The 12,939-nt window shown below is 34.4% G+C and overlaps 1 protein-coding gene across 1 annotated transcript; it reads left to right on the top strand.

Annotated features, from left to right (window-relative positions):
• Nucleotides 1–5,874: 5,874 nt before the first annotated feature.
• On the top strand, nt 5,875–6,213 carry LOC129244105 (glycosyltransferase-like protein gnt13). The gene has a single exon (XM_054881721.1). The coding sequence runs from the start codon at nt 5,875–5,877 to the stop codon at nt 6,211–6,213; it is 339 nt and encodes a 112-aa protein (XP_054737696.1).
• The last annotated feature ends 6,726 nt before the right edge of the window (nt 6,214–12,939 follow it).

Genomic DNA, 12,939 nt, shown 5'->3' with positions numbered 1-12,939 from the left:
ACCCTAATATACGGTGTATTCCAAAGTAAAGAAGACTTTTGAAGTAGAGCATTTTCTGTTCATACTGCCTATGCACGTATATGAGATATCCTGCGTGCGAAAACACATTCTTTACTGATTTGCGGTAAAAGTTTCATGGCCGGAATGATCGAGTATTCAAGCTGAATATTCCTCACAAAGAACTTTACATTTTTTGATGATAATCCGGCATCTTATCCACCGACACCTGCAACTTAATTTTTGACTAAAAATTGCATTTTAACCCACTATCGCTCCTGTAGCCCAGTCTAATTTTTCCCTAATCTTACCAGCCATGCAATATGTTTGTAAAAATATCTTGACGAAGCCGCGTTCAGCTGTCTAAATTACTATTTCGATATGCTGTTCCTTTCTGCAAATCTTTGCAACTGATTTGGCAATACAATTGTTTTTCATTTATCTTTAAATTTAAATATTTCTGTTTACTTTAGAATAAATCTTTTAATAGTCGCTTAAAGCGGATCAGTCTTCTTACTCTTTATGGTAGGAGAGAGATGCTAAATATTTATGGTTAAACCAGGTTGATCTGATGCAATGCTATTGACTGAAGTTTTACTCAATGTTGCTTCTCGAGTGTCAAGGTATTTTAGGCATTTTTTTTAACCATGTAAAAAAATTATGCTTTCGCCCATAATTTCAACTCTCCTTCCAATTCTTTTAATGTATCAAACTACCTTCTCAACTCCAAGAAATATATAATACCTTTTTTCTCAATAAATGATCGACGATGGAATACCTCTATCTTCTTATTCCAATGGTATATTTTTACTAGGCTTGACTATGTTTAAATCTTGACGCCTAGCAAACAAATATCCACACGTTATTCAAACTGCATCTTCTTTATCTGGAAATCATTGAATTACTTCTTTTCAATTGCCAATCTCGGATTAAAGAAGTGACAAAAAGTCAGTGAGTAGGTGTCTCGAATACGAACCAAATTGGTACATAAATCAATTTTTTAGAAATATCTTGAAATCAGCCTCAATTGACAGAAAGGAAAACACATTCTAATTTTAGCCAAATTCTGCTCCAGCTGAACAACAATATATTCAAAGCATTTGGTTTCCTAAAAAGTTTGCTCGTCAACACATTTTTTTCCCAAGAAATGCAAATAAAGTCAAATCGAGCCAAATTAAGTCAAGTCTTCCCCAATCAAGTCAGCTGAGTCCAATTGCATAGTTATGTCAAATCAATTCAAGTTGAGTCCAGCCGATTGAAAAAAAACTCAAATGGAAACGAAAATATTTCTATTATTGTTTTCAAAATTGACTTAAACTTCTTATATTAGTATGTAAGTATGTGCGCACAGTTTGTAAGTTTCAGCTGTTTTGCATACCGCACTCAATTTGAAACACAATATGCCTACACTCAAGTTCAAGCTTTTCCATTTTCTAACTGTCGCTGACCGCTATTTTTATGTTAGGCGCGTACATCTGAATAAAATTTTATACATAGATATATAACTACAAATAGTATATTGCCTTCGAATGTGTGCTTATTGTCGTAGCCATATCTATGATAAATACAAAACTTTCCAATACCATTACAAATGGACCACACAAATATAAATTATATAAAATACAAATCGGCGTGGTTTGCACCCTGCTGGAAAAACTTGGCGTGATGACACAAGTAGTGTAACTGACTCATACAAGCCAGCTTACGTTGATTTTGAGTTAGGTAAAACGTGCAACTCTTACAAAATTTGCTCAATTCATGTCATTAAATTAATCTGATCTGTTTTGGCGAATTCAAACAGTTCACCTACTGTTATTTAGTAGCTGCTCTGGTTTTCTCGTAAATTTGGCAAAACAGAAAATTCAACAGGGTTTATCTGCCTAGATTTGTTTTCACCCTTTCCTTACACACTCGCCTGTTTCTTTGTTTGTAAAGCACTGCTTTGTACTTGGTCCCAATAAAGGTTGAAACTACGCTATCGACGAGTATGTAAAGATCTTCGTAGTTTTTCGATGCCTTCGTTTTAGTCGTTACTGACCTACGACCTTTCACTGCAGTCTTATCATACCATATGCATACAAAGAACACAGGTTTCGAATAATCAATGGCATTGATCTTGGCTTGAAAAAGATTTCTGTTATCAAGAACTCTATACGCTTTTTTCAATGAGAGTTACTGGGAGAAAACTCTAGAAACGTGTCCTTCCCATTTTTTAATTATAAAGAAAGATTGAAGATTTGTCATCGCTTAAGTCTACAAATAAATCATATTTCCAGTTACACTGTTGCTCCAATGAACGTCAGGGTGTTGACTAAAAGTGATATCCGTGCACTGTTTGTCACAGCTTTTATGTTCTGCCACTGTTCTGTTTAAGATACAGGCATAACTTTTGTTCCTAACCGTCAGCCTATTAAATGCCTTAATCTTTCGCTTGATCTAAAATGAAATGTTTAATGTATTTAATACTTATAAAACATGTATTAGCAATAAGGACAACAATGTCGGTTTTTAGTTGAAATTTTCTTATTTTTGCAGATTACTTAAAAATTTGACTGGATAAATAATTGGTTCATCTATTGAAGTGAATGCCACTTCAATACCGTTTTTTTCCAGAATTATGTAAGTAGTAAGTGGAAGTTCTCATGTTTCAACGTAATACATGCAGTCATGAGTTCCTTTTTTCGATAGCGGTTTTCAGACAATGAAATTTCAAAAAGAAAATGTAGCTACTTGAACCTACCTGTACCTACTTAAAACTAAATGGCAGGGTAATTCAATAAATAATTGTTAATTAAAATGTTTTCAACCAAATTTTCCGTGAACCATCCGAATACTTAATACATCTCTACAGATATTACATTTACAAAGAAAACAAAAAAAACAGCAGTGGAGTTTTTATGCATAATTATAGTATATAGTAAGTAATTTCTAAGAGCAATGTTAGTTATTCTAAATAAATATATATTTGCGGTAACATAAACCAATCAACACAACTCCGTACGTTGTTTCCCGATGACCTGTATATATCAACAAAGTTATTTAATATAAAAATAACACTAACATTAACATCAGCATGCCGTATGCATTAACAGAGGCAGAGCGCTCTCATTTGTGATTTGCAGGTGAGCAGCGCTGTTATGAGCGCATGCACCTGTATGTTGGATTCTGTATGATTTTCAAAGGCATGGAGTTCAATTTTTAAGAAATTAAAAAACAAAAAATTGTTCACCTAAGACAATGAGAAGCTCATCCAGAACGCACAATCAAAATTCTAATCAAAAAAATGGGTATAGACGTTTGCGAACAGAAAGAAACTGCTTTCAAAATATATGTGAATTAGTATAGATAACATTTGTGTTTGTTTTACTCTTCATTACGAAATTAAAAAACAACTCTTTAATATTGTGTTTATATATCTTTCTTTACAAAATATTTCTGCGTTTTTTTCGTATATCTTTCTTTAACAAATATTTCTGTGTTTTTTTTTTTGTTTTGTTAAATCGGAGTAAATACGCAACCTTGGAAAATGGAAAATGGAAAAAGGAATCAGCAGTCAGATATCTGAGCATCAAATGAGGATATCGGCAAATACAATTGATGCTTTCTAGTTAAAACTCAGCCAAAATGTGTGCAACTTATGTAGTTCTGCTCACTATTACAAATTTACTAGAGGCACTGATGTGTGTTCATGAGGAATGGATTTTCCTGCAGAGCCTAAATATTGCTGGCGTATAATTTTTACGCGTATGTTGTACCCATGCGCGCCTATTGTCTATTGACTTTATTGCTAGCTTTCGCTTTTTTCATAATCTCTCTCCTATATTTTTTTATTAATTGCCATCTTTTCTTTTGTGAGATTGTTTCGTATTTATGTTTCGCTTGTCGCACAAATTATTACTTGCAATTTGAAATAGGAGAAGTTGAAAAGTGGAAAAACAAGAAATATGATGAAAATAATTAACGCATGCAAGAGACAACATTAAGTCTGGCCAGTCAGTTCACTGAGGTTCGAATCGGTTCAGTGGAGTTCAACAAGAATGAATGTATGCAAATAAAGCAGTGGTTTTGCTTTTCTATTGCTTCTAATTTTATATCTTTCTAGTGTGTATGTAAATGTGTGTGTGCATGAATGCAAACACAATATTATGCTAATTTAGAGGCTCACATAAATATTCATAAATTAACGCATCACAGCAGTATTTTGTATAGCTTACACTTACATGAACTTGTGAAGTATCTGCAGGCGTATGCATACTTATGTATACTTGTACGTATATATGTGTGCTTGTATATAGTTAAATTTCCACTTAATTCTTAAGTGATGTTTGAACATGAAAAATTCAATGCAATTGCCTAGTTAGCTAAGCCAGGTTTACCAATAAAAACCAAATACGGAATTGAAATATTGAAGGTGTCAGTGTCAGACAGATAATGGTTTTGTTAACTACTGGTAGCTCAGCGCTACTGGTAAGCTCTTGAAGCTCAATAAAAACAAATAAATAATTATAAAATACAAGAATAACCGATAAGATGGAATTCAAAGAAAAAATAAACAGCAGAGAAACTGTAAATAAATACGATGACCCAGAATAATGGCAGCCCGTTTAAGTCTATAATTTTTCATAGTTTTTAACCAAATGCGGCGCTGATCGTATTCACATTAACCTCAGTTAGAAGCGACAAATTTACGCCTCTCTGAAAATTTTGATGCTTTTATGCGTTTTTTATGGCTTGTTATTCTAATTTTATTAGCTGCACTATTTGAAATTAGTGCCTATAAATCATTGAATTGCGCATAAATAGATGAAATTTCAAATACACGCCTAAATTTTCGAATTTCATAAATTAAATATCGCAGTCTAGACTAATATCGTTTCTTGGTTTATTTCGCATGTCTATGAACAAGATTGTGCTAATTTTTTATAACGCAATTCTTTTTTGCTCGTAATTTTTTACAACCTTGTTTGGTGCTGAAAGAAATGCGCCGCACTGCAAATAACTTACTTGGAAACGTGTTTTACACAATTTTTGGCAATGGAAGTGCCTTACCAGTTGATATTTTATTTCAGTACATGGGTTATGATTCTGATATGTGTAAAGAAAAATATTTCAAGGTGAACGTGAGAGAATATTGTTGCTCCATTAATTTGCTGTAAACAAAACTGCCAGTAAACAGTTTTAGCATTCGACTAAAAACCTTTATTAAGACGTACATATAAATATTCCCAGCTTCTGTCTTTGCGTAAAAAGCAAAGCAAAGAAATCAAATCGAACGGTCTTCTATCCACAAAAAAAAGAAAAACTAGAGTTCGGAATGTTTTTATCTTAATTCTTTGGCGACAAAAGCAGTCTTGATGCTTTACACGTATGACCACCTGCTCCCCGCTGGTACATGAAAGAAAAGAAAACAAGACATCCTGGTATCCCCACTATGAATTTAATCAAGTAGACTACTGTCTTCGTTAACTCATTCGCTCTCTCATTTCGTGTATCTTTTAATGGGAACTCAGATAAGATACATAACCATCAACTTAAATACCAAGTATGACCCATTTTGCATTTCCTTACTAGTTGATATTTGATTTCAGGAGCTGATAATGCGATATGGAATATTATATTACTATTCTGTTTCTATGGTAACTTTATTCTTAAGCTTTTCTTGGCTTTTCTAGTACTAAACGTATTCTTAAGAGATTGACTAAGACCAACTTTATCGAAATAAACTTCTGACCAAAATCAGCGGCAGTGCATGGTGGGTCCGCTGACCCCCAGCATAACAATTCAAAAAAATCCCAAGGGTATAATGGTGATATTGGTAATCATAATTATAAAGGTAATGATAATGGTAATGGTAGTGAGACTTGTAATAATAGTGGTATGGATATTGGTAATGATAATGGTAATGGGAATAATGCTGATAATGGTAATGATAATAATAATGCTAATAGTAATGGTCATGGTAGTGACACTTATAATGATAATGTTAATGCTAATGGAAGTGATAATGATACTGATAATTATAGTAGTATTGATATTGGTAATGGTAATGGTAATGATACTTTTCATGGTAATGATAATAATATTGGTAATTATAGGGATACTGATACTGATAGTGGTAATGAAGATGATAATTATAGTGATAATGAGAATTCTAACGGTAATGATAATGGTAATGGTAATGATAATAATACCGGTAGTTGCAGTGGTAGTTATTGATAATGATGATAGTAATGGTAGTGATAATTATAATGATAATGATAATCATATTAGTATTGATATTGGCATGATAACCACAATGAACTGCAAATGGTTGTGATAATGACGCTAAAAATTCAAGCACAATTGATCAATCTAAAATTATTTTACTGCCCTGAGCGTTGTTCGAGTCGTTTGTCAATCAAGTAACTCAACTAATTTGTTTTAACTAATTAACCTTGAAGCTCTTCTTTCATTCGATTAATAGTTAGCAATTTGATATTGCCATAAAGAATAAAAAAATTTAAAATGATTAAAAAGACACTGCTTTTTAAGTATTTGCTTCGTAGACATAAATCAAAATAAAAATGTGCCGAAGCTCATGCAAAGCGAAATAAACAACAAATTATCGCAATAAAGCAAGTAGGTCATTCTCGTTCAACACCGAGGTGCGGTACTGTGAGACAATTAAAATGCTAATTAGAAACAACGAAAAAACAAAAAGTGGTCAGACACTGTCATAATTGTCACTAAATAACCATAGAGCACAGAATACAAATTGGCGGCCTGTGAGATACTACAATGCATATAAAAATAGAAAGAAACCGGCCGATAGCGCCACCACGAATAGAACACCTTTTGCTTTGTAAATAATCTTAGATAGTGACCGGAAATTTGATTCGTTTTTTGCTATTATTTCTCATTGAGAGTATTAATTAAACAATATTCGATATATTTTTTTCTTTGAGCCATCATCTTTTATTACCACCAGCACTGACACAAATACCAAAGCGCAAGCAATTACAATACAATAAAAAACTCTAAGAAATAGAATGTTAAATGGTTCAAAGCAGATTATTGCAATATTTTAATTATTAATGCAAAACGTCTCGTTTTAAGTTGGTCAGGCGGCTGAGTGCTTTGCACTTAGAATAAGAAAATATAATAAAAAAGCAAAAAATAATAAATAATAATAAACAAAGTAGCGTAAAATGTTGGCGGGCTTGATTGTATGAACGGAGATACCAGTTTACGTTATTGAGTGAGTGAGTGAATGAGTGACTAATCGAAGTCGCGTTTAATTAGTAAACATTGCAAAAGAGCAGTTCCAAATGCACATACATACATATGTGCATATCTTTTAGAAATTGTATACAGTTTTAAATTATTTTTATGCATTTCTTAAAGCTATTCGTTTTCAGTAGCATTTTAAATATTATTGGTCTTCTGCTTCACCTGCAGCTGGCTAATTAACGCAGCGGGATGTTGCAGAAGAGGCTTGCGGCGCTTTATGTGGCCTAGCATAAAATAAATTGATGAAGAAGCGGCATAATTTGTTAAAAAAATTTGTATATGAATATTATTGATAATATTTTGTTTGAAATGTGCACTTTTATAGATATTTATAGAGTTAGTTGAACAGTATTTCTAAAAACTTGGAAGTTGAATGGTTGTGTTGAGCTCAACGTATTGCTAAATTTGTGACTTCGGTAGTACACAAAAAAAAAAAAAAAACAAGAAATAAGTAGCTCCTTGCCTTTTGTGAGTAATAAAACCATATTCTGTTTGTTGGAAGTTAACTCGTTGCAGTCATCAATACACATGCAGAAATAAGCGGTACTACAAGCGATATTACACCAACATTTTTAATAGTTTTGACCATTTTTCTATATTTGGTTTCAATGTTCATTTTTTTATATTAAAGTATAGCTCATTGCCTATTGCAACCATATAAATGCAATTTTAAAATTTTACTAAAAATTAGCAAATTTCCTGGTTCCACCATTTTTAAATAACATATCTAGAAATATTATTGGTTAACAGGTTTAATGCTTAGTGATAATAAATATAACAATAAAATAATAATAAAAAAGTATAATAGTCCCCTTAATTTTTATATTTTTTTTTCCTTAACGGTGAAGCGCATTTTCTCCATAAAAAGAAAATGCCTTGCCTTTAACAAAACTGGTCGAAATGCAAATGTGCTGTCATTTGTTATGGGCTGTGTACTACTGTGGGCAAAAAGTAAGGTGAATTTATTTGTCAAACTTCGCGGGATTAAAATTTCGCTCTAGTTATTTTTTTCATGAGTTGGCAGCACTGTTAATAACATTTGGACCAACTTTCATGTGAATGTCACTATCAGTAATATATTTACGCTTGTGTTTACCAAACGACCAAGAGTGCATTTTTCGATTTTTACAATGTCTGATTTGATTGAGCAGAGAAGTGCCAGCAAATTTTGTTTGCGGAATGAAATTTCGGCTGCGGACACGTTTAGCATGTTGCAGAAGGCATTTAGTGATTCGACCATGTCACAGAAAAATGTTTATAAGTAGTACAAAGACTTCAAAGAGGGTCGAGAACGTGTTGATGACTTGGAGCGCTCCGGGCGATCATCGACGTCAACAGATGACCAATATGTCAATAAAGTGAAGGAGTTAGTGCTCAAAAATCGTCGGTTGACTGTTAAAGACCTTACGGATATGATCGGAATATCAGAAGGATCTGTGAAAACCATTTTGAAAGACCATTTGGGCCTACGAAAAGTCAAATCTCGTTTGGTACCGAAAACTCTCAATTTCTTGGAAAAAAGTCGGCGCGTTGATGTGTGTGAAACAATACTTTCAGACTATCAGGGCAAGCTCAAATGCATCATTACGGGAGATGAGACTTGGATTTATGCTTACGACCCTGAAACAACCGACCAATCAAGCGAATATCGTGCTAAAAGCGAGGCCAGACCGAAAAGAGCACGTCAAAGTCGTTCAAAAATAAAGGTCATGATGACAGTTTTTTTCGATTTTCGTGGTGTGGTGCACTATGAATTCCTTCCACCTGGCCAAACTGTTAATAAGGAATATTATTTGAGCGTTATGCGTCGTTGACTTGAAGCAATTCGTCTAAAAAGACCAGAATTATGGGCCAACAACTCTTGGTTTTTGCATCACGATAATGTACCGTCTCACACTGCACTCGTTCTTCGTGACCATTTCGCCAAAAATTCCACGCATATCGTTCCGCAACCACCGTATTCACCCGATTTGGCTCCGTGTGACTTCTGGCTATTCCCAAAACTCAAGAGACCACTCCGGGGAACGCGTTTCGAGTCGATTGAGGAGATAAAAGCTGAATCGAAGAAGGTGCTGATGGCTATACCGGAAATGGACTATTTGGCATGTTTCGGGGATTGGAAAAATCGTTGGCATAAGTGTATTTCATCGAGAGGGGATTATTTTGAAGGGGATGAAATTGATTTACAAGAATAAATAAACATTTTTCATTTTACAAACAAATTCACCTTACTTTTTGGCCACAGTAGTATACCGCTTATGGTTGTAAAAAATATTATTTTTATAAAGTGATGGCGTGTATTATTTTAAATAATTTCTTTAACAAAAGTATAGGAGATCTGTGTATAATCCGCGGCTTTTCCTGTTAGAGTCTTTTCATATTAGTGTTTTACTTTGTCAGATGATATACAGCTGTGTTTTAAATAATTACAGCGCGACGAATTGCCGGGATTTTTTTTCTGCTTTAATTTTTTTAATGTTTTTTCAAAGTCTAGGGCATTCGATAACAAAAGCTATATAACCAAAATCTCCAAAGTTTGTACAAAATTCGCAAAAATGCAACTAATTAAAAAAAAACATGAAAATTTCCAAATTTATATCCACATTTTTTCTACCTTTTCGAATTTAAAGAACAATATTTTGGATACGTGGTATTATAGCCTATTCAATATTAGTATAAAAAAGCTTGAAGTGGCTCAAAATTCTCGCTGATTTTTTACAATTATTTTCGCTAAGGTGTTCAGCATTTACTGTCATATAAAAGACTTCCGAAAATATGCTTATATGGAAGAAAATTCCCTACATCGTGTCCCAAAATTTTGATTTTTGAGGGACTTAAGACTTTCAATTTATTGTACTAGGATTTAATGGGCTATAAAATTGCATACTATGAAGTTTTTAAAGATTCTGATTAAAGAGTTGAAAGTTTTGGTAATAATTTTTCAAAATTAGGTGTAATTCGATGGCGTTTTGTTTTTTGACAGCTGTTAAGTAGAGCAACTGCATATTATAAAAATACATAACTTAGATTTTGCTCAAGAAAAAATTGTTAATTTACAATTTATGGTGCTGTATTAACGAAATCTGGTTTCAGCAAGGTGACGCAATGTGCCACACAGTTAACGTGACAGTCAAATTATTGCAAACAAAATTCCTGTGAAGAATAATTTCATGATTTCTGCAAAATTTTGCCAGCATGAGCTAGCAGCATGATAGATTTGGACTATTTTTGTTTTGTTAAACTATCTCAACGTTTTGATTTTGTGTATAAACCAGAAACATTTAAAGCTTTGATAAATTAAAAATAGCATGCGGCTAGAAATTACCTGAGAAGAGCCCTGGTAATGCCAAGAAAATCATTGAAAATTTCACCAAAAGAAATGCAATTTAGAAGGCTTCCATGACAAAAGTGTAATTTGGGATCTGCAAAACTCTGCGAGACAGAATTTTTAAATTATTAGATTTATCTTAGATCATAGGCTACGTCCATTAGCTCCAAAATAAATGCAGTTTAACACACATTTTCACTCTTGCTGCATTTTATTACTGGTAGCAATGGAAGCTCATAATGCCTTGGGAAATACTTTTTCGACTATGGCATATACATAAAACCACAAAATCAAGTGATGATTTGATGACCTAATAATAAAAAAAATAATAATAATAATTTCTGAAATTACTACGTGAAGTGCTCATATAGCACCGACCGAGGGTACTGAGATCTCCATAAAAATCTAGAGGAATATGGTGGTGTGAAATTAATCACCCTATCGGAAGATTTTCAAATTTTGAAAATGGCGAATTTCATCGCTTAAATCATTTATTTTATATAGTAAAAAGTTACTCAAGAATAAAATTGGATGATTAATTTTGGCCACCTTTTATGCATGCATCCAATTCATCATCATTCTGATATATTCGTCCGTTGCAACAAGTGTATATTTCTTATACATATAGTACTCCGCGCGGCAGATGGTTGGTTATGAGGAACTTTTTCGTGGCAGAAATACACTCGGAGGCTTGCCCTTGCTTGCCGAGGGGCGATCGCTGTTAGAAAAAACTATCAAACTATTTCTATCATTTGGTGGTGGTAAGCAAAATAGTCGACACACTCTTCCCAACACACTGTGCTGAGGGGGAAGAACTCAAGTATGAAGCAACGGAACCTGCCCCATTTACAGAAGAAGAACTAATGGATGCTGCAAAAACAATGAAATGCAATGAAGCGCCAGGACCTGATGGCATAGTTACAGAAATATTGAAACTATTGGCAATCGTGCGCCCTGCCCTCTTTTGCTGCTAAACATGTACAACGCATGCCTAGACGAAGGAATTTTTCCAGAAATATGGAAAAAACAAAAACTAGTACTAATCAATAAGGGAAAGGGAGGCCCAACATTAGCGTCCGCTTATAGACCGCTATTTATGCTGGATAGCGCAGGAAAACTCTTGTAGAAACTGGTAAAGCATAGGCTCAACGAAGCCGTAGAGAACAGTGGCGGCCTATCTGACAGGCAGCATGGTTCTAGAAGTGGCAGATCTACCTTAGGAGCCATCCAAGATATAATAGCTAGCGCAGAACATGCCCAGATAGGTAGTATTACTAGCCACACTGGATATGAGCTATGATTTCAACAGTTTAAGTTGTGACGACATAATTGAAGCCTTAAAGGTAAAATTCAAGATCCCTAATAATATGTATATTGAAGATTATTCGCAGCTACCTAAGCAATCGCGTGATCTTATACGAAACGCGAGAAGGATGTAAAACTAAACAAATAACAGCAGGTGCGGCCCAAGGATCAATACTCGAATCTGAACTTTGGAATATAAGCTATGATGAAATCCTTCGAATATAGATGTCTGGAGATGTGCATTTAGTGGGACACGTAGATGACATTGCAGCTGTAATAATCGCTCGAAACACTGGCGAAGCCAAAAGGAAGTTAAATCAAGTGATGATCAGAGTTCAGACATGGCTAGAAGACCATGGATTAAAGCTGGCCACAGAGAAAACAGACCTTATCCTTCTAACGAGCAGACGTATCCCATTAGAAGTAGATATGCAGGTACTCAATTCCACTTTATCGACAAAAAGAGTGGTCAAATACCTAGGAGTGAAATTACACGAGGCTAACTTACTGGGCGCACATAAATCGTGCTAAGTAAGCTCATGGCAAACATTGGAGAGCAAGCGAAAACTTTTAATGTACACGACGAACTCGATTCTCTTATACGGATGCGAAATATGGGCAGATTCGCTAAGAGTGCAATGCCGGCGGAAAACTCTGCAATCTGTGCAACGCACCTGCGCTCTCAGAGTGGCTTCGTCATACAGAACAGCATCTTAAGCAGCGGTGTTAGTTATCAGCGGAACCATCCCTATAGATATTCTAGCACAAGAGCGCAAACCGAGATGGGACGCAAAAAACACAGTAATCCCAGTACCACGCTTCTCCGATATTAGAGTTCAAACGCTCACACTTTGGCAGGCAAAACGGAACTCTGAACGGTACGATAGATGGACAGCGAGATTTATACCCGATCTAAAAAAGTGGGTAGAAAGAAAGTACGGTGAGGTTAACTATTACCTCACACAGTTTTTGTCCGGACATGGGTCCTTTCGCAAGTATTTGTGGCGAATGGGAAAAGTGAGCCTACCAAACTGCATATA

This window comes from Anastrepha obliqua, chromosome 4 (genome assembly GCF_027943255.1).
Source record: "Anastrepha obliqua isolate idAnaObli1 chromosome 4, idAnaObli1_1.0, whole genome shotgun sequence".
Lineage (NCBI taxonomy): Eukaryota > Metazoa > Arthropoda > Insecta > Diptera > Tephritidae > Anastrepha > Anastrepha obliqua.
The sequence above is the reverse complement of the archived record's forward strand: the minus strand, read 5'-3'. Positions and strand labels throughout refer to the sequence as shown.

Bases quoted from the DNA above. Each gene is read 5' to 3' on its own strand.
- LOC129244105 (XM_054881721.1), top strand. From the start codon at position 5,875: ATGGATATTGGTAATGATAATGGTAATGGGAATAATGCTGATAATGGT.